Source organism: Zea mays, chromosome 4 (genome assembly GCF_902167145.1).
Source record: "Zea mays cultivar B73 chromosome 4, Zm-B73-REFERENCE-NAM-5.0, whole genome shotgun sequence".
In the NCBI taxonomy this organism is placed as follows: Eukaryota; Viridiplantae; Streptophyta; class Magnoliopsida; order Poales; family Poaceae; genus Zea; species Zea mays.
This window is the reverse complement of record NC_050099.1, coordinates 238,309,146-238,335,386: the sequence shown is the minus strand read 5'-3', so window position 1 is coordinate 238,335,386 and position 26,241 is coordinate 238,309,146. Positions and strand designations below refer to the sequence as shown.

At 43.0% G+C, this 26,241-nt stretch overlaps 1 protein-coding gene and 1 pseudogene across 6 annotated transcripts; both read right to left on the bottom strand.

Moving 5' to 3' along the window:
• Positions 1–11,013: 11,013 nt before the first annotated feature.
• On the bottom strand, positions 11,014–15,128 carry LOC100193339 (uncharacterized). 5 transcript variants are annotated; one of them, XM_008678320.4, is made up of 7 exons: positions 14,931–15,128; positions 14,664–14,852; positions 14,536–14,576; positions 13,138–13,301; positions 12,916–13,018; positions 12,673–12,842; positions 11,014–12,079 (listed from the first exon to the last, which is right to left on the bottom strand). In XM_008678320.4, exons 2-7 carry the CDS (start codon positions 14,825–14,827, stop codon positions 11,567–11,569), a joined length of 1,155 nt encoding a protein of 384 aa, XP_008676542.1. In that variant the 5' UTR covers positions 14,828–14,852; positions 14,931–15,128; the 3' UTR covers positions 11,014–11,566. The 5 variants fall into 5 exon arrangements, with proteins under 5 accessions (XP_008676542.1, XP_008676545.1, XP_008676544.1 ...); XM_008678323.3 differs by having other exon boundaries at positions 14,718–14,828; positions 14,931–15,091; XM_008678322.4 differs by having other exon boundaries at positions 11,023–12,079; positions 14,718–14,852; positions 14,931–15,123.
• Positions 15,129–15,414: 286 nt separating this feature from the next.
• On the bottom strand, positions 15,415–15,831 carry LOC103655982 (ATP synthase subunit gamma pseudogene; annotated as a pseudogene). The gene has a single exon (NR_163445.1). The product of NR_163445.1 is annotated as an ATP synthase subunit gamma pseudogene (transcript).
• Between the last annotated feature and the right edge of the window lie 10,410 nt (positions 15,832–26,241).

The window sequence follows — 26,241 nt, the reverse complement described above, 5'->3', positions numbered from 1 at the left end:
GGCAAAGGACGACAAAAAGAAGGTAAAATCTAGAGCCTCTACTAAATATGCAACATATAGTGATGAGGAAAACTCTAGTGATGATAAAGATAATTTGCTTGCCCTTTTTGCCAACCTAAACATGCAACAAAAAGAAAAATTAAATGAATTGATAGGTGATATTCATGAGAAGGATGAACTCTTGGATAGTCAAGAGGACTTCCTTATTAAGGAAAATAAGAAGCATGTTAAGGTTAAAAATGCTTATGCTCAGGAAGTAGAGAAATGTGAAAAATTGACTAGTGAGCTAAGCACTTGCCATGACATTATCTCAAACCTTAGGAATGAAAATGTAATTTACATGCTCCAATCTTAGAAATGAGAATGCTATTTTACATGCTAAGATTGATGAATTAAATGCTTGCAAACCCTCTACATCTACCATTGAGCATGTTAATATTTGCAATAGATGTAGAGATATTAATGTTGATGCTATACATGATCACCTAGCTTTAATTAAACAACAAAATGATCACATAGCTCAACTTAGTTCTAAGATTAATGAGCGTGACTTAGAAAATGGAAAATTTAAATTTGCTAGAAGCATTCTCTATAGCGGGAGACACCCAGGCATTAAGGATGGCATTGGCTTCCAACAGGGCGACAATGTCAAGCTTAACTCCCCTAAGAAATTGTCTAACTTTGTTAAGGGCAAAGCTCCCATGGTTCAGGATAACGAGGGCTATATTTTATATCCTGTTGGTTATCCCGAACACAAAATTAGGAGGATTCATTCTAGGAAGTCTCACTCTGGCTCTCATCATGTTTTATGTATAAGAGTGAGGCATCTAGTTCTAGGCAATCCGCTCATGCTAAATTGCCTAAAAAGAAATCTCCTATAGCATCAAATGAACCTAATATTTCATTTAAGACTTTTGATGCTTTTTATGTGCTCACTAACAAATCAGGCAAAGTAGTTGCCAAATATGTTGGGGGCAAACATAAGGGGTCAAAGACTTGTGTTTGGGTACCCAAGGTGCTTGTTTCCAATGTCAAAGGACCCAAGACCATTTGGGTACCTAAGAATAAGGCCTAAATTTCTTTTGTAGGTTTATGCATCCGGGGGCTCAAGTTGGATCATTGATAGCGGGTGCACAAACCACATGACAGGGGAGAAAAGGATGTTCTCCTCCTATGAGAAAAACCATGATCCCCAAAGAGCTATCACATTCGGGGATGGAAATCAAGGTTTGGTCAAAGGACTTGGTAAAATTGCTATATCACCTGACCATTCCATTTCCAATGTTTTTCTTGTAGATTCTTTAGATTACAACTTGTTTTCTGTTTCTCAATTATGCAAAATGGGTTACAACTGTCTTTTTACGGATATAGGTGTTACTGTCTTTAGAAGAAGTGATGATTCAGTAGCATTTAAGGGAGTATTAGAGGGTCAGCTATACTTAGTTGATTTCAATATAACTGAACTCGATACTTGCTTAATTGCTAAGACTAATATGGGTTGGCTCTGGCATCGCCGACTAGCCCACGTTGGAATGAAGAATCTTCATAAGCTTCTAAAGGAAGAACACATTTTGGGACTAACCAATATTCATTTTGAGAAAGACAGGGTTTGTAGCGTATGTCAAGCAGGGAAGCAAGTTGGTGTTCATCATCCACACAAGAACATCATGACGACCGACAGGCCGCTTGAGCTACTCCACATGGATCTATTCGGCCCGATCGCTTACATAAGCATCGGCGGGAGTAAGTATTGTCTTGTAATTGTGGATGATTATTCTCGCTTCACTTGGGTGTTCTTTTTGCAGGATAAATCTCAAACCCAAGAGACCTTAAAAGGATTCTTGAGACGGGCTCAAAATGAGTTCGGCTTAAGGATCAAAAATATTAGAAGCGACAATGGGACGGAGTTCAAGAACTCACAAATCGAAGGCTTTCTTGAGGAAGAGGGCATCAAGCATGAGTTCTCTTCTCCCTACACACCACAACAAAATGGTGTAGTAGAGAGGAAGAATAGAACTCTACTTGACATGGCAAGGACCATGCTTAATGAGTACAAGACTTCGGACCAGTTTTGGGCGGAAGCAATCAACACCACTTGCTACGCCATCAACCGTCTCTACCTTCACCGAATCCTCAAGAAGACATCTTATGAACTCCTCACCGGTAAAAGGCCCAATGTTTCATATTTTAGAGTCTTTGGTAGCAAATGCTTTATTCTTGTTAAAAGAGGTAGAAAATCTAAATTTGCTCCTAAGGTTGTAGAAGGCTTTTTACTTGGTTATGACTCAAACACAAGGTCATATAGAGTCTTTAACAAGTCCACTGGACTAGTTGAAGTTTCTTGTGACATTGTGTTTGATGAGACTAATGGCTCTCAAGTAGAGCAAGTTGATCTTGATGAGCTAGATGATGAAGAGGCTCTGTGCGTCGCGCTAAGGAACATGTCCATTGGGGATGTGTGTCCTAAGGAATCCGAAGAGCCTCCACAAGCACAAGATCAACCATCTTCCTCCATGCAAGCATCTCCACCAACTCAAGATGAGGATCAAGCTCAAGATGATGAAAATGAAGATCAAGATGAGCCACCTCAAGAAGAGGACAATGATCAAGGGGGAGATGTCAATGATCAAGACAAAGAAGATGATGAGGGTCCAAGACCGCCACACCCAAGAGTCCACCAAGCAATACAAGAGATCACCCCGTGAACACCATCCTCGACGATATTCATAAGGGGGTAACCACTCGATCTCGTGTTGCTCATTTTTATGAACATTACTTCTTTGTGTCTTCTATTGAGCCATACAGGGTGGAAGACGCATTAAGGGATTCGGATTGGGTGTTGGCAATGCAAGAGGAACTCAACAACTTCACGAGGAATGAGGTATGGCATTTAGTTCCACGTCCTAACCAAAATGTTGTAGGAACCAAGTGGGTCTTCCACAACAAGCAAGATAAGCATGGTGTGGTGACAAGGAACAAAGCCCGACTTGTGGCCAAGGGATATTCACAAGTTGAAGGTTTGGATTTCGGTGAAACCTATGCACCCGTAGCTAGGCTTGAGTCAATTCATATATTACTTGTCTATGCTACTTACCATGGCTTTAAGCTCTATCAAATGGACGTGAAAAGTGCCTTCCTCAATGGACCAATCAAGGAGGAGGTCTATGTTGAGCAACCTCCCGGCTTTGAAGATAGTGAGTACCCTAACCATATGTATAAACTCTCTAAGGCGCTTGATGGGCTCAAGCAAGCCCCAAGAGCATGGTATGAATGCCTAAGAGATTTTCTTATCACTAATGGCTTCAAAGTCGGCAAAGCCAATCCTACACTCTTTACTAAAACCATTACAAATGATTTGTTTGTATGCCAAATTTATGTTGATGATATTATATTTGGGTCTACTAACAAATCTACTTGTGAAGAGTTTAGTAGGATAATGGTACAAAAATTCGAGATGTCTATGATGGGGGAGTTGAAGTATTTCTTAGGATTTCAAGTGAAGCAACTCCAAGAGGGCACCTTCATCAGCCAAACGAAGTACATTCAAGACATACTTACCAAGTTTGGAATGAAGGATGCCAAGCCCATCAAGACACCCATGGGAACTAATGGGCATCTCAACCTCGACACGGGAGGTAAATCCGTAGATCAAAAGGTATACCGGTCGATGATAGGATCTCTACTCTATTTATGTGCATCTCGACCGGATATTATGCTTTCCGTATGCATGTGTGCAAGATTCCAAGCCGATCCTAAGGAAGTTCACCTTAGGGCCGTGAAAAGAATCTTGAGATATTTAGTTCATACACCTAAGTTTGGTCTTTGGTACCCCAAGGGATCCACTTTTGATTTAATAGGATATTCAGATGCTAATTGGGCAAGGTGTAAGATTGATAGGAAGAGCACATCAGGGACTTGTCAGTTCTTGGGAAGATCCCTGGTGTCTTGGGCTTCAAAGAAACAAAACTCAGTAGCTCTTTCTACCGTCGAAGCCGAGTATATTGCTGCAAGCCATTGTTGCGTGTAATTGCTTTGGATGAGGCAAACCCTTAAGGACTATGGTTACAAATTCACCAAAGTCCCTCTCCTATGTGATAATGAGAATGCAATCTGCATGGCGGATAATCCCGTTGAGCACAGACGCACTAAGCACATAGCCATTCGGTATCACTTTTTGAGGGATCACCAATAAAGGGGGGATATCGAGATTGCATATGTTAGCACCAAAGAACAATTAGCCGATATCTTTACCAAACCATTAGATGAGAAAACCTTTACCAAACTTAGGCATGAGTTAAACATTCTTGATTCTAGGAACTTTGATTGATACCTTGCACACATAGCTCATTTATATACCCTTGATCATCTCTCTTTTCATGTGCTATGACTAATGTGGTTTTCAAGTGCATTTCATGCTAAGTCATAGATTGAAAGGGAAATGGAGTCCTCGGCGAAGACAAGGCTTCCACTCCACTCCATCGTATTATTTATCCTTCGCTGTCACTCCGCATCGCTCTCCAACCTTGGTATAATCCTTCACTCCTATATTATTTACCAAAGGGGGGGAGAGTTTGAAGAGGGCTCTAAAGACTCTGTTTTGGCAATTAATGCCAAAGGGGGAGAAAATATTAGCCCAAAGCAAAAGGACCGCACCATCACACCAATTTCAAAAAAATTCGAAAAGTTGTTTTCAATTGGTATTTTTCAAAATTAGTATTCCTCAAAGAAATTCTATCTCAATTGGTATATTTTAAAGAAGAGGTTTTCAAAAAATTGGTATCTAAAATAGTCAATCTTCTTTCAATTTATAAAACCCTCTTGAACACTAAGAGGAGAATTTCATTTAGGGGGAGTTTTGTTTAGTCAAAGGAAAAGCATTTGAAACAGGGGGAGAAAATTTCAATTCTTAAAAATGCTTCTCGAAATCTTATTTATATACCTTTGACTATTTGCAAAAAGACTTTGAAAAAGAATTTCCAAAACATTTGCAAAAACAAAACAAGTGGTGCAAGCGTGGTCCAAAATGTTAAAATGAAGAAAGCAATCCATGCAAATCTTATGAAATGTAAATTGTTTTAATTCCAAAGCAACCTTTGCACTTACATTATGCAAACTAATTCAATTCTGCACTTATATACTTGCTTTGGTTTGTGTTGGCATCAATCACCAAAAAGGGGGAGATTGAAAGGAAAATAGGATCAAACCTTTTTCCTAAATAATTTTGGTGGTTGAATTGCCCAACACAAATAATTGGACTAACTAGTTTGCTCTAGATTATAAGTTCTACAGGTGTCAAAGGTTCAACACAAACCAATAAAAAGTCAAAGAAAGGGTTCAAAAAGAAAGGAGCAAAAGAAACCGAAGGCTGCCCTGGTCTGGCACACCGGACAGTGTCCGGTGCACCAGGGAGATCAACTTCGAACTCGCCACATTCGGGTTTCAGGAAATGTCACTCCGCTATAATTCACCAGACTGTCCGGTGTGCCATGCGGAGTAACGGCTACAGCGGCAACGGTCGTCTGCAAAAGTGAACAGTGAAGCTACAGTGCGCGGACAGCGCGCGCAGAGTCAGAGCAGGCACCAGAAGGCGCACCGGACAATGAACAGTACCTGTCCGGTGCACCACCGGACTGTCCGGTGGCCCCACTTGTCAGAGCTCCAACGGTTGAACCCTAACGGTTGGGTGACGTGGTTGGCGCACCGAACAGTGTCCGGTGCGCCCTTCGACAGCAGCCCCTCCCAACGGCCACTTTGGTGGTTGGGGCTATAAATACCCCCCAACCACCACACTTCAAGGGATCCAAGTTTTCAGCCAACAAATTCAATACAAGAGCTAGTGCATTCAATACAAGACACAAATAGATTGAATCAAAGCCTCTCCAAGTCCCAATTCCACTCAAAGCAATTAGTGACTAGAAGAGAAAGTTTTGCCCGTGTTCTTTGAGCTCTTGCGCTTGGATCGCTTTTCTTCTTCCCCATTTCTTGTTCTCAACATCTTTGTAATCAAAACAAGAGACACCAATTGTGTGGTGGTCCTTGTGGGGACTAAGTGTCCCAATTGATTGAGGAGAAAAGCTCACTCGGTCTAAGTGACCGTTTGAGAGAGGGAAAGGGTTGAAAGAGACCCGGTCTTTGTGACCACCTCAACGGGGAGTAGGTTTGCAAGAACCGAACCTCGGTAAAACAAATCACCATGTCACACTCTTCATTTGCTTGTGATTTGTTTTCGCCCTCTCTTTCGAACTCGACTTTATTTCTAACGCTAACCCCGGCTTGTAGTTGTGCTTAAAGTTTATAAATTTTAGATTTGCCTATTCACCCCCTCTAGGCGACTTTCAATTACCCCGAGCTATTGCACTATAGAAGAATACCATTGAAATTCAGGTACCCATCTCTTTAGCATTTTTAACAAAATTGTTTGTAGGTATGAAACTATACTATTAATATGTAAGCGCCACAAAAATGTAAAAATGGGAGGGGATCAAACACTTACTGATTTCTGCACTCTTCGGCTCTTTTGTTATTCCAGTAGATATCTACCCACACCACAAAAAATCACCTTTACATCACAAATCATCACCGAGCTACGCACATAATCAATCACATACACAAGGAACTCCATCAACTACATAACAAGATCCCCATTTTATCACCCAAAGGCAGGTTAGTATCAACTACATAACAATCATATACACATATAATCGATCTCTGCTTATTATTATATTGACGAAGAAGTGAAACAAAACTGGAAAGCTCTTCTGCTCTTCTACATGTAGCTCTTCAGCTTGAGCTTAGGAGATAAAAGCCAAATAAGTTAACAAATATGTAGTTGCATGAGTTAATTGGTTTAAGCAATTTGCATAATTTCAGCATCTTTCTGGAAGCACCTATTAAAACAGTGAGATTGGATTTCCACTTACCTGCTTTACTGCTCGTCATGCTTGAGGGGTGAACAATACTCTAGTCCTTGACTCCCTGTAGCTACCTAAAGTACAAAACTGAAAAACTATATGTCGAATCGATTGAAACATCTCCATGCTGGTATTCTGCATTTTGTTTTCTCTCTCTCTCTTTCTCACATCCAGTTCTCCTTTGATCATGTACAGATCAGGCCAGATTATTGGCATGTTCTACTGTATATAATGCTACAAAATTTTACAACTACCTTTTCTTGTGTTCCTGACGAGGTGGTGTGCGTGTAGTGGTGTGTATCTTTATCTCTTCTATCGTGAGTTCTTGGCAATAAACTAATGGGATGATTGTCTTCATTTCTTTTTGCGATTTTGCTATTCCATCATCTTAGAAAAATGAATCGAGCAGAAGGGATTTTTCAACTTGTAATTCGACGAAAATTCTCTAATCATTGACATTGACATATTGGGGCAATTTTTCAAACTGAAACACGGCGAAAATTCATTAGCCAAGACTACAAGGTGCCCTCCTGCATAAGCTCTCTGTAATCTAGATGCATTAAATACTAACAAATGTACCATTCCTAAACATAAACCACATATAAGTGTGGCACTGCACTGCTAAATATCAGAACAAATTAATAAAACATGTCCATGTCACACCCAATTTTAAGGACAAAACCAAATGAATAGCATATGTGTGTCAGGGTTTATTTCCACACATATGTTGATGTCACAAGTGTAATATATCAAAAGAACAATGCATAAAAGTGTAAATAAAGAGTATATTAACATATTACACTTCGAACAGACATAATGTCTTAACATTTATTCATCAAAGTACAGCAAAACATGGACATCCTTCCACAGGAAAATGACGGGGGCATCACTAGACTAGCATCCATCAAGTTCATCATCATAATCTTCACATACAAACTTCTGATCAAAAATTAAGTTAGGGGTGAGCTCAGTTATGGTGGGGGCTCAGCAAGTGGATGAAAATGCAAAGTAAACAAGGTAAGGCTAAAGTTTAATTCGGTTAACATTTTAAGTAGTCAACATTTTATTATCAACACCTGATTACAAAGTATAAGTACATATCAAACCCATATTAAACATAAGCAATATTCATCAGCATGTATATCATCAGCATAAAATAAAAATACTCAATTTTTTAAAGAATAAATAATTTTTCAGCAAAATATATTATTTAAATAGATTGGGCTTTAAAATAAAACAAATCAAATAAAATGAAATTTTCACAAGCACTTATGAACGAAAATTATTAACCTATCAAGATTCATATTTTAATAAATGATGTTTTTCTCAGAAAAGTAAATCCAAGAACTGGGTGCAAATCAAATCAAACAAAATTTATACCTTGGCATGAATGCATCAAACACTTGGTAAAATTTTATATATTCAAGAAATTGTTCAATTTATTTGTATCACCTCTTTATTTTTTTGAAAACATAAATATTTTCCTTTCTATTGGAAATTAATAAATTAAATGAGGTTACTTTTAATTGATGGATTTAGGGTGTTATAGTCCCCATCCCTGGTTTAGCATCTGAATGTGGGATCTAACTACCGGTATGGCACTGCACATTAGGCTAGGGAATTGTCACCTAATGCAACAATATGTAGTGATACCAATATCACTCTATTGACCATTCCCATCAACTCTCACGCCTGTGGTCGAATTACAGTAAACAAGAGGGTGGATGAGGATGCACGCTAAACTACGCGAGCGCCTAGTGCGCATCAGCATCGATAGTTGCGACCGTGGTGACACCCTTAAGCACGTCGGACCTTAAGCACGCAAGCAGCGACAACCTTCTTCCAGGTAGGTGTCAACTGCTTGTAGTGCCTGCACCACGAAGAACTCAACCAGCACCATGCCGCTCGAGTTCAGCACCTACACCAGTGCTCAGAGAGAACCTAAATGGAGGCACCGATCTGGTGGCTCAGGGGCAGTGGGAGTCAGGCGAGACCTTCAATTTGAAGATGTTGGGGTTGGGCTGGAGGACAGGGAGCCGACGGAGTAGGTGAGACCTTCGATTTGAAGTTGTTGGGTTGAGCTAGAGGACGGGGAGTCGACGGAGTAGAGTGCAGCGGTCGTGGAGGCGGCCGCTGCCCCAAGGAGGAGGGCAACGAGGACATCAAGACGCATGGCGAAACCGCGAAGCTTCTGGAAGCAAGGGAGCGTGAGGGATCAAATGGACTCAAGAGGCATGTTAAGAGGGATGGGGTACGCATCGTTGTCTCCGACGAGCAACAACTTAATAAGATGGTCGAGCAACAACTTAATAAGGTGGTTGTAGTCGCCCCAGGATCTTGACGGCGTCGCTGCCATGCTCCACCTCTGCCTCACACTTGCGGGTGGTGTCAGGTGCCCTCCCTCTCTCTCTCTCTCTCTCTCTCTCTCTCTCTCTCTCTCTCTCTCTCTCTCTCTCTCTCTCTCTCTCTCTCTCTCTCTCTCTCTCTCTGGCGTGGAAGACGACGTCCACAAGGCGCACCAGGTGGAGGGCAGCTTCTGCGAGGCGCTTGCAGAGATCGAGGGCTGTGCCGAAAGGATGAGGCATCGGGGTAGCTGAAGGTGAGGGCAATGGGGAAGCGTCGCGCACAGCAAGGTGAGGTAGACCATGGCAACACGGGAGTGGCTAGCCTACCTAGGGTTTTGCCGTTCGAGAAGACGGGCGAAATGGAGTGCTCCTAGTGCAAAAATGGATGGATTGCTCCTGGTGCAAAAATGGATGGAGTGCTCCTCGTGCAAAAATGGAGGTTGTGGGACAACGGGTTGATACAAAAAAGTAAAAGGACTTTTTTTTGCAAAAAAAATTAACCATCAAAACTAATGCTTTAATACAGTAGAGAAGATCTCCAGAAACCCTCTTCCAGCAATGTTTGTTCTCCATGTCTATTTCTGTCCATTCTTTATATTTAGAGTACCATTTAATGTCTATTTCTGCCCATTCTTTATATTTAGAGTACCATTTAGAGGCCTTGCTCGAGAGAGGAGAATATCTCCTAAACATGAAGTACAGGAGCATTTGGCGCTCGTTGTGTTGTTGGAGTCAACCTAAGGCTGTCTCCAGCAACGTCCCCTAAATTTCGTATACTTTGTACTTTACAGAACACTCTAAAAGATTTTGTCCTCTTTATCATCTCAGTCTCCAACAACGTTCCTTAAATTCGGTTCTCTAAAGCTATAGGGTTAAACAGACTTTATTTTGTCCATTTATTTGGTTTATATTTCATTTCTTTTCATTACACGCTAATTGAAATAAAACATGCAAGACAATAGTTTTTTAAAATTTATTAACAATTTTTATTATCTGAACTTAAACATGTGTAGCATAATTCCTTCTCATTGTTTATTATATTACGGGAGATGGTGCTCAAATGACGTGGGAGATGTCCTTTGCATGTTCGTCCCGAGGTCCTTTGAATGGAAAACGCGTTCAGACCTGCAGCAGCACGGGAACAGTATATAGCGCGCGCTCGTATGCCCGGCAAATGTAGCGGCTGAGAAAGAGTCGCTAAATTTTGGCGGACAGTATAGCGCACCTTGCTGGACGCTTACCAGACGTTTGTGTCTGCTATATTTGGCGGACAGGAGGCTTTACCGACCCTTGTTGGAGAGAGTCTAACAACAACATTTTCTATCATCCTCGTCATATCCTTTATATGGAAATCCGGGGCCAGGGGGTCATTCCCTTGACTCGTACTTATGAGAAGCTTTTTACTCCACGAGAAATTAAACAAAAAGCTGCCGAATTAGCCTATTTCTTGCGTGTTGTTCGGTACTTAAACAAAAAGCTGCAGCAATTAGCCTATTTCTTGTATGTTGTTCAGTTCTACCCCAATCTATATGGATTGAGGGGGTTTTAATCCCTAGCAAGTCAAAATCCCTCCTAAACCATATCAATCCCCTCCAATCCATATAGATTAAAAATAACCGAATAAGCCGTAAAGTATTTTGAGTACCAATTGCAATTTTTTGCAATTGTAAGGGGATTTTCGAGTATTTATCTAAAGTAAAGGAAGGAACAAACGAGGATAAGAGAAAATTGCTTCGAAAAGAAAAGCAAGAATAATATACTGATGATAAAAAGAGAATATAAGCAGTAATCGTTGAAGTTAGCAGAGTACAAATTCTCATGCACAAAACTGCAAATATGAATGCAGACATCTCAACACTCTAATATTTACGCCATAGCCCAGGTCGCATCCCTGAGTTCATTTCCATTTGTAGAATGTAAATCAAGTCATAAAATGTAACCAAATCCTCTAATGGGTCCCTAGTTGTAATCACCACATGTGGCAACAGTTAATCTTGCAATGGCAATGTTAGAGCACGGAATATAGTTCTACCGCACCAAATACTGTTCCTACCATAAAATGCTCGATCTCAGGGTTCTAAACTCTGCATATACCAAACTAAAGAATACAACACAGGTTTTATGTGTAGCTTGTACTGCAAACAAGGCAGGCAGGGAGGCTCAGCTGCAGCAATTACACAGTTCTCACGGTGACTTAATTAGACCCAACTACGTTCCAATGCCCACTGTTTAGATGGACATGCCATGAAATCTGAACTTCTAGGAGAAGAGGAACACCTGAGACCCAGAAAAATAGTTTAAACTCGTCGCTTATTTTCCGTATGGATGATACCTGCTAGAACCCCGAGCACCTGTGCTCCCACCACCAGTACTGCCTGCTCCGCCATAACTGCCGTATCCGCCAGTGCCATAACCACCTGGGGCGCCACCATAGGCAGCACCACCTCCATAGGCACCGCCTCCGTAGGCACCTCCTCCATAGGCGCCACCACCATAGGCACCATATGCACCATAGGCAGCACCTCCATACATGGATCCACCATAACCACCACCAAAACTAGACCCAAAGCCAGCATTGCCTCCATAGCCATACCCTCTACCATAGCCATATCCTGCTCCTGCGCCACCATCATATCCATAACCTGCTGCAGCAGATCGATAAGCACCACCATACCCATAACCACCGCCGCCTCCACTGCTGCCACTACCAGCTCCACCACCACTACGGTAAGAATTGCGGTAAGCTCCACCTCCGTGGTTTGATCTCCCATTACTGCTGTGGTCAGATCCATGTTTCTTTGGTTCAGCCTTCTTTATTTCAACCTGCAAACAGAAACCATAAAAAAGTTAACTGAAATAACACATCTGTAACCAACACGACAGGAAAACCACTTCAAATTAAACAACAGCAAACACTCTTCTCATTAGTCACCACAATCATCATAGATCAAATTTCAATTCTCTATTGACTCAAGAAAATGAGTAGTACCATACATTAAATGACCAAAAATAAGGAGGTTAACATCACAATGTGTGAGCAATACGAATAAAAAGAATGCCTTCTTAGGCTATCTCCAGCAAATCGTGCATATGGTCATGCAAAACATTGTTTTGCACCTTATACTGCACTATTCACAGAGTGAGGTTTGAAATAAAAGATGTGATAGGCGATAGGATGGGTAAGCTGCTGGAGACAGCCTTATAGAAGATCTAGAGTTCCATTCACAATCTCAAAGCACCTATTATAGCCAAAATAGTGGTCGCGTATCAGAACCTAAGTTGTATTCTAGAATTTCAAAACCCCTTCAATCCAGTAGCGCATGAATTATGAACATTTCCAAGTCTTTTAGTTTTTTGTTCAACTTCGCTTTTAAGTGAAACATAAGTCTACAACAAAACAAATTTAAAAATCTAACCTGCTTCCCACCAAGATCACGCATTCTCCCCTCTGATATGACCCTTTCAACAGAATCTTCACTTTCAAATGTGATAAAACCAAACCCTCTAGAACGCCCAGTGCTATGATCAAGCATTATCTGATGTTCAACCACATTACCATATGATGAAAAGTGATCCTTCAATTCATCTGAAATTTTGTACCCTCTCAGTATCATAAACAAATTGCATTCAAGATTTCTTTGTTGATATCAAACACCTACCTTCAGTAAGAGATGGCGGTAGCCCACCGATGAAGATCTTTCTTGTCTTAGGGCCGTCTTTGGTGATCATCTCTTCCCTCGGGACAGTCCTCTTAACTTCAACCTGCATAAACAAGAAGTTGAGAGGGTTCGAGAGAAACTAACTGTCAACTAAATTGCAGAGGTTTGCAGAGCTGGAAGCTAAGGTCCCATGTTACGGTCGATCTAAATTAGATATCCTACCGTTCTGCCATCTATAACGTGATCATCCTCCAAAACCTTGTCTATAACAGATGGATCAGAAAATGTAACAAATCCAAATCCACGAGGCATCTTAGTATGCTTGTCCTTCATAATTACAGAATCAGTTATTGCCCCATACTTCTCAAAATGCTTGGAGAATGATTCTACATACAAACAGATAAAACCATACAAATTTGTCAATTTGGAAAGAACAGAATCACAAAAGTAGCAAACCAAGGATTGGAGATGAACAGGAAAAAATATTTCACATAAGAGCATCCCTAGAAACATCATTCGAGAAACCAATCAACATATGCAAGTCTGAAGATAACCTACTTCACAAATGAATTCCCTTCTTTTAAGCAGAAACATATGAATTTTCGTGCATAACTCATATTGGTCTTTGTATACCAGCAAGAAAACAGATGAATTTGAAAGAAGTTCATGATTTTGTGCAATCTATCTCATTACTTGTCAGTACTTGTATCGTACATTAGTTAATCTGAGCAACATATCTAAGCATGATGCACTTAACTACACACAGAACAGAAATATTGATTTTACAATTTGCTATGCATTGTGGGACGATGACTCATTAACAAAACAAAACCAAGTTATCATCGTTGGAAAAGATGGAACAGCTTTCCTTGCTGGTGTATCCTTTACTCAAATACCAAGTGGATTTACAAATCAATACAAATTATAAATGCAGTACAATGAGTAAAAGCAAATCTGAGCATGATGCAGGAATTGGCCATTTCACTGTAACCCGCATATATATTGAAAAATGTTTAAAAGACTAAGCATCAGAATATATGCTCAGCAGCACAGAACATGCAAAGAAACGTGTATCTATCAAGTGCATTGTTAATCATTCACATATTTTTTTATGAGTAGTCATCCAGGTATATCATTCATATGTAGCCTGTTCCAATTAGTTATAAAAATTCACAAACTTGATTAAAAACATGGAAACGTAGTTGAATCCATGAAACATGAAACAATAATAGCAGCAAGTCAACCAACCAATTAACAAATAATGCCACAGGCAACAAAATATGGAAGAAAACACACCAATAACATTAAGCCAATGTGGCAAAAGAACAGAGACAAACAAGGAAAATGGCCTGTGGGACACTTAATGGAAGCATGCTAACAGAAACACTACTTTCCGCAATAACAGACGCCATATCAACCCTTTATGACAACCTGCTCGCCGATAGTTCATGTTTCCACATTTTTATTTCAGCATTCAAAACATCTAGAGAACCGATCTAGTTCTAGACAAAGAAAACTCCAGGAGTACCTTCAATTTAGCATTCAAAACATCTAAAGAACCGAAATAGAAAAATCAAACTCCAGGCGCAAGCAGTCCAGTAAATAACACATAAATTTTACCTTCAGTAGTCTCCCAAGCAACGCCTCCGACAAAAATCTTTCTGCAAAAGAAAAAGTATTAGCTCTCTTGCTAAACTATATCCTTGAAATTCAGAACAAATACAAACCCTAAAGCCCAAATCGCTCACCCCAACGAGTCGCCACCCGCCCCCCTCCCATCCTCTCCGACAGCAACAGCGTACCCAGAGCCCCCATCCCGGCCTACCCGCCTCCCGGGGTGTCCCTCCTCTTCGTCGACCTCCTCGTCGTACCCGTTCAACTCGTGCTGGTTGTCCTCCGGGTACCCCGCCATACTGCAAACTTCGGGAAACAGCCGCCTGAGATCGAACCAACAAAATCTGAACAAACAGGCAGAAACCCTAGGTCGGGGCTTGAAAGAAGGCCGGGCTGATTACCACGGAATCAGAGCAATCCAAGGGTGGGGTTCGGGGCCTGAGCAAACCCTAGCGGCGCTGCTGCGGGTGCGGGTTTAGAGGGAAGGAGACAGGGACTAGATGAGAGAGAGAGACGGAAGAGGAGTCGGCGGCGGCGAGGTTCGGTTCGAGTCCAACGCGCAGGCGGCTCCGTTATTTATATGAGCCGTGCGCGACGGTAGTGGATTAGACGTACCGACGAGCCATTTACCATCTCTACTACTTATCTCTACTACTTCTTAAGATAGTAACGTAGGCGTTCACAGGTGCGTTCTGCCTTCCACCCGACATCCTTGTCTACAACGCGCCGCTAATCTCGTAGTCGCGCCCCGGCGATCCGCGCCTGCCTGCCGCCGCCCGTGATTGTAGCCCACCCCGACACCGCGCCCCCTCTCCCCTGACGTGATGCCCGCCTCCCACCCCGTCCCCTCGGTGTCCCTCGCTTCCACCCGCCCTGACACAGATCTCACCCTTGGGGGACATGGGGAGCAGCGTCTAGATGATGGGGTCGGAGCGCACCAGCGGAGTAGAGCAGCTCCACCTTGTCCACCTCCTCCGAGACGAAGAGGGAGTAGACGAGGTCGCAGGTGGCCTGCGAGTCCTTCACGGTGGGCACGTCATTCACCTCCAGACCCCGCTCCAGCGGGATGTAGGGGCGGCGCTGGAAGTAGGCGTTGCCCTTCTTCCCCACGCTGATGACGGTGTACTGGAGGCCCAGCTGCTCGAGCTCCTCCATGCGGGTCTCCACCTTCTTGAGCACGTTGTTGTTGAAGCTCCCGCAGAGGTCGCGCTCGCCGGTCAGGACCACGAGCGCCACCTTCATGACGGGGCTGCTGCGGGTGAGGGGCAGGTCGATGTCCTCCGTCTGGATATCGCCCCTCATGTTGTAGAGCACCTCGACCAGGGCCTCCGAGAAGGGGCGGGAGGAGACGATCCAGTGACCAGGGCCACCAAACCGCGACCCCGACCCCTACCCAGCCGCGGAGGAAAGGGCGGGGTGCTGACTCCGGTGGTTGGAAGGAGGCGACGCGACCTCAACCTCACCAACTTCGTCGGGTCCTCTTCTCTGCAGCCGCGTGTGCACCCCGACATACTTCATCTCTTGATTTCTTCGTAAACAACAGATGAGGGATTCACGATGGCTAAGTCGAAGGACCACATGGCACATAACCAGTCGTACAAGGCGCATAAGAACAACATCAAGAAACCCACGCGCGGCTGCCAGACCTCCACCAAGGGGGTACGTGCTTCCTTTTCCTTGCTTCTCAAATCTCAACTATGCTAGATCTGAATGTGCTTCCTTTTCCTTGCTTGTCAACTACGCCACTCCATACTTGGCAGTCTGCTATCCCACATCACAGGTGTTTAACCTTGTGCAACCCTTTCCAAAATTGAGACGCACCTCTATCAGATGACAGGAAAAAAATTCCCTTGGTCATGTATTTCCCTTTGATAAATTTGAACCAAGTATCATCAGACCCCTGAGAAATTTTCTATATCCATTTTACTAGCAGACATTCATTCATCATTCTGCTGTCTAGAATGCCTAGACCACCTTGGTCTTTTGGCCTAGCTACCATCTCCCATTTGGCCATGTGATAGCACTTTTTTCTTTTTAGCTCCTTGCCAAAAAATTAGATCTAATCGAATTCATTTTATAATGAAACTCTTTAGGGAGGAGATAAAAACCCATGCAATAAGTCAGAGGAATCATAGGACTATAAAAGTGTGGCAACCCACATAAGCACACACGCTGTACACAGGCACTATGACATGTTCAGACTTCACACTGAGCAGAAAACAACCTACAAAAACATAAGTCAGATGAATCATGTTATGAAAAAAAGGAAAAAAACACCTGCCTGATATTGTCGAACACATCCATCATCAGTGAGAGACCTCGAGTCCAAATAAAACATGGGAAAAAGGCAATTTGGAGCAGATCAGAGAAACTAAGAATAGAACACACACTGGGAAGTTATCCCTGTGGTTGCATTAGCAGCAGGTACCATATTAACGTATGTGTTTCCTCTGTCAAATGTGGCAAAACAAAAAACTAATTTGGCTCGGGCCAACTATTGAATCAGATAACAATCTAAATAAGTACTGTAGAGTGCACACAAGTGGCAACATAAGAACAATAATCACGCTAAATAAGTGGGCCCCACATCACAGTCCTGCACATGATTTTACCATCTTATTCTTAAACTATTAAAATGATGGACAGAGGCGAGGCCTCCAACCCATCCCCACTCCTCGGATTCACCGATTCATCGTCGTTTTGTTCACCGATTTGCCGCAGTTCTGTTCACCGATTCGCCGCAGTTCTGCTCATCTCATAAATAAGGTGCGTCCTACTATATATTCAAAGGTGTTGTAGCGACTAGCGAGTTCTGCTTATGTTACTTTTTGTTAGTAAAGGTGTCAGATCGAACACTTCAGAGACAGTTAGAAAAGGTGTTAGATCGAACATTAGTTGAGAGTTTGGTAGCTTGTATAGTTTCGGATTTGATACTTCATCTCTGAAACTATAAAAATGCTATTTTAGTTTTCTTGAATTTATTCTTTCATGACTTAGCATTCATATTTTTTTATTTCCAAGTTTTGACCATGTGAGGAAATCTGAATGAATATTCAGGTTCTTTCTTTCTTTAAGAAATTCCCTTTAGATACTTAATGGTGAGATGATGATCTTGTATTCCATTCATGTATACATTACCAGAATGGATCTTGTTCCACCAGAGAAGTAATTTTGGTTGTATTGGTTTGCATTTCAAGCTGACCACCCTAGATTAAACTTCAAAGACCGGTACCCTGAGCCATACAGAGATTCTCATCCACAACTGAAAATGGTACCAATTTGTCTTGTTGTATTGTTGTGGGGAATGAAATTTGTTAACTATTAACTAAAATATATGAGTGAAGAAAAGGATTCACACATGCACTAGATGCTTTGATATATCTACCAATCACAACCATTTAGCCACCTGTGAAATCTCTCAGGTTGGTGGTTGATACTCATGCTTACACTTTTTGCTAGGACCATTTTGATTCTATAAAGCTAAACTATGATTTCCTATTTTTTCAAACTCGCCGGAGCTGCACGGTTATCTGGACCAAGCTAATCTCTATGCCTTCCAACACGCTGGAGGTACCACACTGAAACTTCCATTACTTTTGGATAGTTATTATACATCCCTGATATTTGCACAAAATCCAGTTGCCTTTCATTTTTTGGTTCGTAGCTTCCTATGTATAGGTTGGTGTCTGAATGGATTATCCAATGTTGTAATTTGTAGCAGAAAATCACTGAACCGAATATATCACATTGTTGTGTGTTATGTTGTGTCTTGTCTAATGCATGTGAATACTCATATGAAGCTTTTGCAATACCAGATGGGGAGGGCTGCAATGATTACATCTACATTTGGTGGAACTTTACCTCATGGATGATATGCCAGATGGGGAGGGCACACAAGGATAGCCCCGACGTACATGCCCCTCAATTATCCCTCTGCCCTCTTGGTTTCGCTCTGCTCTCACCTTGCCAGGCGACTGAGGTGTCTGATTTGTTCTGCTAATGTGGTGTTGACGCAGGGTTTTGTCACGAAGCCAGAGACGCTGACCGATGGGATAGTGAAGCTGATGATTTGGCACCGCACCATCCCCAGCATGCAGGGGTAAGCGACCCAAGGGTTCTTATCTGTCCACTATTTTATCAAATCCCCATGGCTTTTTCGATTCCTTTTTGTGTGCTCAGTTTTTTCTTTGTGTGTCATGAGTTTCAGAACTTGATTGGGATGGTTTTTGTGCCATGAGAATTAGGGTTTGATAGGGATGATTTGGGTATCAGTTCTTACGGTCACTGGAATTTGCATATTGTCATAGTCTAATGCCATTAAATTTTGAGGGTAGAGATATTGTTTTCACCCTATTGAATAGGGTATATGATGATGTTGGCAAGCGCTAGAGCAGGTAATATTTTGTTAAAGATTTCATGTCGTTCCTCCACTGCCATGGCTTGATCTGTGAGGATCCATACATGCGTATGGTTTATGCTTGTAAGTTTTCTCCTTCCCTTGCTTCACACATCTGCCATATCATGCTTTACACATCTGCCATATCATGCTTGACAAACACATCAGTTTTGGCCCTAATGTTCCAGTGTGTTTTTGTGTAACTTTGTCCCTTTCTTTGTACCAAGATTTTGTTCATTGGGCTGCGTGGGCTACCAGGGATTAAGGTTAATGATTCAATTATGCTCTTTGTATTGTGCTTATGGTTGAGTATGGCGTTTAACACTAACTACGAGATAGGTCAGAACAGAATTGGAAGACCAGCTTCTCTACACATATAGATGCCATTTTCTCGATGGGGAGTTCAATGATTTCAAGGCGGTGCCTAGAGCAAGTGGAGAATTGAGTGATTTTCAAGAGCTCCTACACTATCTGTATGAACTAACGTAAGTTCCACGAGTAACAAGTAAATATTAAAAAATCACAATGATTATATGCTGAACTGATGTTCCTTTTTCTCATGCAAGCAAAATTGTAACTCTTCATTTTCCCTTTCGTTCCAGTCTTTCTGATCATAAGTGGGATGATGCGAACTATCTGGAGCCCCGATGGCCCAAACAAAATTCACCCGGACGTTGACCTCACCGCGCCCGACGCCGGTCGCCCCGACGACGACCCTGCATGGTTCTGCCTACGAGTCGGTAAGTGGTCAATAAACTCCCTCCCGAAGTTGAACCCCCTTCATAGTTCTTCCCCGTGTCGCGCGTTTTGCGCAAGCTAGCGAAGGGTCATGATCCGTGTCGTGGTATGCAGGTTGCGACCAGAGCCATGAGCGGGTCGACCCTGAGGCCCTGGACAGGAGCTTCTTTATGCGGGTTTGTCCCCTTCTCTCGCATGTGTTCATTAGTATCATCAGCCTGCGATGAAATACAACGCAAATGTCATCGATTGATGAATGGTGTGATGCTAATTGGCAGGTCATGGCGGCGAGAAGCCCCAACGTGAGGCTACAAAGGCTATCGACAGGAAGAACCAGAGGTACCGACAACTTCCACTTGAGCTGGATGTTTCATCTTCGGTTTAGATTTATAGTCCGGATTCTGATTTTGACGCAGCTCGATGCTGAAATGCCTGCACTCTGCGCCGCCGAAGCGTCCGAGACAAGCCGACGACCTGCGGCAAGAAACAGGTGGGCGACAATGCTGCCAAATGCTTCCTACTCAAATTCAAGTATGACCGCTCATGCTGACCTGTGCTTTCACCATCTATGTTCAGAAGAAACAAAGCGCCCAGATTGATGTAACGGCTCAGCAGCTCGGTGAGCCAAGGCCGGCCTTCAACAACGGCATCCAGCGCAAAGCTGTGGAACCGGAGAGAGTTTCTAGGGCTGCATCATCAACACGAGCAACCAAACCAGCAAGGTTTGCAAGACTTCTTTGTTGAACTCCTCACACTGGCGGCTAACACTCCGTTGTACCGCTGGCAGACCTGACACACACATTTCTCTTCACTTTCCGTTTGCGCAGAGGCCTTCCGGCACCACCACCTTCCCGGACTGGGAAAGAGAGGAAGGTTGTCGTGAAGCTGTCGAGGTTCCAAACAGCAACCGCTTGAGCTCGTGCAGAATCAGGGAGGAAACTGTTGTTTTGTCGTCTGTCTGCTCCAACGATGAGTTCTGGATTTCGTTGACTTGTGTACACTGATTCTTTCTGTGAATCGTGTGGTGGAATTCTTCTACTTTGTTACTCGTACTACCACCAGCAGGATTCTTTCTGTAATATGTTTTGGAATTTGATCCTTTCTGTAACTTAAACTGGGAAAGGAGGCCCAGCCGCCCACCCAGCCCATGAGACATTTTTATCTCAGTATCTCTGTACCCCTTGACTCCTTTGTTCTGGGCTGCATGCGAATTCGTCCCACAAAATCCAGACCGTCACGAGGCAAATTCAGGAAAATTTCCAATGAAGGGTGTCACGAGGGGAGGGGAGCGTCATTGGCGCGCTGCCGCCCAACCAATCCGAAAAAATGCTACTACCAACTTTGCTCGACACAGAGGACAGTGTCACCAAGCGCCAAAGCCCCCCCTCAAAGCAATGGACCACTGCATGTACATCGCACGTAAGTGATACGGCAGCTCCGCCATGAAGCCATCCATGGCGGGCCCTAGCCCCGACACCTCTGATCCATGCAGCCGTGGGCACGGTCGGTCGAGATGCGTAGCCGGTGATCCGGTGAACAGTGCCACAGGTCTCGGATTGATTGCGGGTAGTAATCGATTCTTCGATCGAGCGCGCTGCGTTTCGCGAGGCTCCTCGCCCTCGCCGCTCAGCTGATCTGATCAGCCGCGACGCCGCGGCAACATGCATCCCTGGTGGCTTGCGCGCACGTGACTCGAGGCCGGGGTGCCCTACACGGTATCGACACGCCATTACTCGGTGTCAGGTTTCCTGACCGTGATCGGTGATGAGGGTAAGTGTGTTGTGTATCAGGTTGATACAATAATAAGTTGGTGGCACACCTGTTTGCTTGTAGGCGTATCCTTGCAAAGATTTCTGTTTGCCTCGTTCTTTTTGGTCGGTGCTACTCTCTCCAACTCCAACTGTCGTTTTAATTTCCTTAGTCCAACCAGATCTATATCTCTACTACTAATTATGTGCCTACTAGGTAGGTGCCCGTGCGTTGCGATGGCATACAAAATATTGAATAAAATGGTAATGCACAACTAAATCAGTTCAAAAAGATATGTAATGCTCAAAGGATAGTGTTTGCGGATGTTATAGAGCGAGCGAACGCTCCTGGATAGCGAAGCGTGGAGAACGAGCGAGCGGGTGGGGGCGCGACGCACAAAAACCACGACTGGAACTATTAAAAGTAGTGCATTATAGTAGTAAAGATAGTAGATAAAATACCCTCACCCAGTTGTTAACATGTCGATCTAATAATTCAAAATACCACTTTTAAAGATGAGATAAATATATTAGTCCAGATTTCCAGATAACAAAACCATATTAAATTAGCCAAAGAGACTATATGGTTCTACACTTCTACATAAAATAAAATAAAATAAGAAAGAAAATTCTCGTTGAAAGAGAAGTGATAACGATAATAGGAAATGAGAAGAGAAAGAAATACTCTACAATATGGTCTATCGTAGTGATGTTTGTCGTTCCGTATCAATGTTTCATACAAATCTTTTACTTCCATCGCAACGCACAAACACATTTCTATAACAATATAATACACATATGTACATAAGTTATCGTGTCATTATACGGTTCCGTTGCAACGCACGGGCATTCACCTAGTTGTGTCATTAATCGTTAGTTTATTATGGGATCCACAAATCATAAATACACTAGGTATATGCTCGTGCGTTGCAATTGAGGACACTTATACATAGATATGTCATTGTTTAGTGATGCTATCAAAAATCAACTCAACAATCATAACAAGTGAGTTGATCTAGATAATGAGTGACAAAAATCGGCCATGCACCAAATATTAAAGGATCTAACTATGTAGTGATGAAGATATAGACAGTGAAGATAAGATGCTAGGATTGAACCATCATAGTTGAGATAGAAAGCACCAACCTCACTTGTTATTTGGTGCATAGCTGATTTTTGTCACTAGTTACCTAGATCAACTCACTCACTTGTTATGATTTTTGAGTTGATTCTTAATAGCATCACTAAACAATGACATATCCGTGTACAGCTATCCCCCGTTGTAACGTACGTGCATGTACCTAGTTACATAACAAGGAAGAAAGAATCACTCAAGCTAAAGAGTTAGAGGGCACCTAGAGGGGGTGAATAGGTGATCTTGTGAATTTCAACACTAAATAGCCAACACTTGGTTATGAAATGTTAGTGCAATTAAAACCAAGTTGTTAAAGTGTGAATTATATAAGAAAGACAATCACAAAAGATGGACACAAGACGCATTGATTTATCTCGTGGTTCGGCCAATGCCTACTTCCACGTTGTGGTGACCTCCTTCGGTCAAGGATTGCACTCAATCCCTATCAAGTGATCCAATGATCAACTTTGAGTACCACGACTATCTTCCTTAGCAATCTTTCTCCCGTTTGCGAGGAATCTCCACATATTGGAGCATCTCGCCCTTACAAGTTTATCACAAGAGAAGCACAGTAGTAAGTGAGGGAGAGTAACACACGCAAGACTCAAATTCGTAGCACACACACGCACACAAGCCAAGACTTGAGCTCGAAACACAGCAGAAAGGGTTCACAACTTAAACGAAGCTCAAATCACTAACACAACCGATCAAATGCATGGTGGCGAAGTCTGGGAGTCTTAGGATGCTTAGTGAATGCTTAGTCTTCTGCTCCATGCGCCTAGGGGTCCCTTTTATAGCCCCAAGGCAGCTAGGAGCCGTTGGAGATCAACTTGGAAGGCAATTCTTGCCTTCTGTCGAGTGGTGCACTGGACAGTCCGGTGCACCACCGGACAGCTACTGTAGCAGTTAGGTGCGCGATATCTTTCCTTTTATGGCGAAGCCGAACGTTGGATCTTCGGATCTGTTGGCACACCGGACATTCTGGTGCGACCATCCGACCGTTGGCTAAGCAACGTGTCGCCCGTTGATCGCGCAGGCGACCGTTGGCGCCTTTGACTCACCGGACAGTCCGGTGATTTTTAGCCGCGACGTCTTTTTCTTTCCCGAGAGCGACGAGTTTGTCGCCGAAGACTTGGGCGCGAACGCTGATGACTCACCAGACAGTCCGGTGATTTATAGCCACGTCGTCGCGCCGATTCCCGAGAGCGGCCAGTTCACCGTCGGGCCAGCCTTGCCTGGGCACCGGACACTGTCCGGTGCACCACCGAACAGTCTGGTGTGCCAGGCTGGTTCTGTTTTGGCTGAACCGAGCCAGTCCTTCTCCATTTCTTTTCCTCTTTTCTTGGCTATGTTTCTAGCACTTAGAGAAACATGTTAGTACCCAAAAACAATTTACTAAGTCTAGAAACATACCTTGTTCTTTGATGTGCACTTTTCACCTACTTAGCTCATATGAGTTTCAAAACAAGTTGTTGGGCATCCAATCACCAAAACAATTATAGAAATGGCCCAAGGGCACATTTACCTTTCAATCTACCCCTTTTTGGTGATTCATGCCAACACATTAAAAAGCAACTGAAAAGTGCAAATTGAAGACCAAATTTACTCACATAGGATTTTGGCATATTTGGATCACTTTTGCCACCACTTGGTTTGTTTTTGCAAATCAAATTATTTTTCCTATCTCTAAGTCAAACATGCTTGATTGGGCAATTAGAGAGGTATTCCAAGAGAAAAAATGATCAAGTGCCAAAAACTCCCCCTTTTCCCGTAATCAAAATTCTCCCCCATAAGAGACCAAATTTTGCAATAAGAGGATTTTGGACGAAATACAAATTCTAACTCTACTATTTTCAAAATTCACAAGTGGTTGGCTGATCCATTTGCTTTGGCTCTTAATTTCTCCCCCTTTGACATTAAGCACCAAAACGGGAGAACTTTTGGCCCTTTAACCTCATTGCCTCACCAAAATGTCAAATAAGAGCAAAAAAAGGCAATGAGAGCATTAGGATGAACTTAGAATTCAATACACGTATACCGGAGTGCAGTGGAAGTCTTTTCGTCGTCCAAGTTCATTTTCCCTTTCAATGGTCCTTCAAGACTACTTCAAGTGTACTCAAACAAACACGTTAGTCTCAAAGGAGTCAAGTTGTAGCTCATTTCCCCCTAGACATGTGCATTATTTGCATACAGACTTGTGAGGTCCGGGGATGACTTGTACAACTTTAGCACCACAAATAAATGAAGTAAAAGCTCAAAGTAACATGGTCAAAGGCATGAAACACATGTATGTTGTAGATCAACCAAGTTATGTGAATCTAAGACATTTAGCTCATTACACAACCTGCAAAACCTTTTCTCATCTAAAGGCTTGGTGAATATATCGGCTAGCTGGTTCTCGGTGCTAATGTGGTAAACATCGATATCTCCCTTTTGTTGGTGGTCTCTCAGGAAGTGACGCCGGATGTCTATGTGCTTAGTGCGGCTGTGTTCAACAGGATTATCCGCCAAACGGATTGCACTCTCATTGTCACATAGGAGTGGGACTTTGCTCATATTGTAGCCAAAGTCCCGGAGGGTTTGCCTCATCCAAAGCAGTTGCGCGCAACACTGTCTTGCGGCAACGTACTCGCCCTCAGCGGTGGATAGGGCAACGGATGTTTGTTTCTTGGAACTCCAGGACACCAGGGACCTTCCTAGAAACTGGCACGTCCCTGATGTACTCTTCCTATCAACCTTGCACCCGGCATAGTCGGAGTCTGAGTATCCGATTAGGTCAAAGGTAGACCTCTTTGGATACCAGATCCCGAAGCAAGGCGTAGAAACTAAATACCTAAGAATTCGCTTAACGGCCACAAGGTGACACTCCTTGGGGTCGGATTGAAATCTCGCACACATGCATACACTAAGCATAATGTCCGGTCTACTAGCACAAAGGTACAGTAATGAACCTATCATTGACCAGTATGCCTTTTGATCAGCGGACTTACCTCCTTTGTTGAGGTCGAGATGTCCGTCAGTCCCCATCGTTGTCTTTGTGGGCTTAGCATCCTTCATTCCAAACCTCTTGAGAAGATCTTGAGTGTACTTCGTTTGGGAGATGAAGGTGCCGTCCTTGAGTTGCTTCACTTGGAATCCAAGAAAGTAAGTCAACTCGCCCATCATTGGCATCTTGATTTTTTGCATCATTACCCTGCTAAACTCCTCACAAGGCTGTTGGTTAGTAGAACCAAATATTATGTCATCGACATAAATTTGGCAAACAAAAAGATCACCATCACAAGTCTTTGTAAAAAGGGTGGGATCAGCTTTCCCAACCTTGAAAGCATTAACAATTAAAAAATATCTAAGGCATTCATACCATGCTCTTGGGGCTTGCTTAAGTCCATAGAGCGCCTTAGAGAGTTTATATACATGGTCGGGATACCTGTCATCCTCAAAGCCAAGGGTTGTTCCACGTATACCTCCTCCTTGATTGGCCCATTGAGAAAAGCGCTTTTCACGTCCATTTGGAACAACCTAAAGGAATGGTGAGCAGCATAGGCTAATAATATTCGAATTGACTCTAACCTAGCCACAGGAGCAAAAGTCTCCTCAAAATCCAAACCTGCGACTTGGGCATAACCTTTTGCCATAAGTCGAGCCTTATTTCTTGTCACCACTCCGTGCTCATCTTGCTTGTTGCGGGTTCCCAC

Excerpts from the sequence above, each read along its gene's own strand:
- LOC100193339 (XM_008678320.4), bottom strand. The coding sequence starts at position 14,827 with ATGGCGGGGTACCCGGAGGACAACCAGCACGAGTTGAACGGGTACGAC. Across the intron at positions 13,019-13,137 it reads ACGTTATAGATGGCAGAACG|GTTGAAGTTAAGAGGACTGT; the intron begins GTAGGATATCTA and ends TTGTTTATGCAG. Across the intron at positions 12,080-12,672 it reads GTGATCTTGGTGGGAAGCAG|GTTGAAATAAAGAAGGCTGA; the intron begins GTTAGATTTTTA and ends TTCTGTTTGCAG.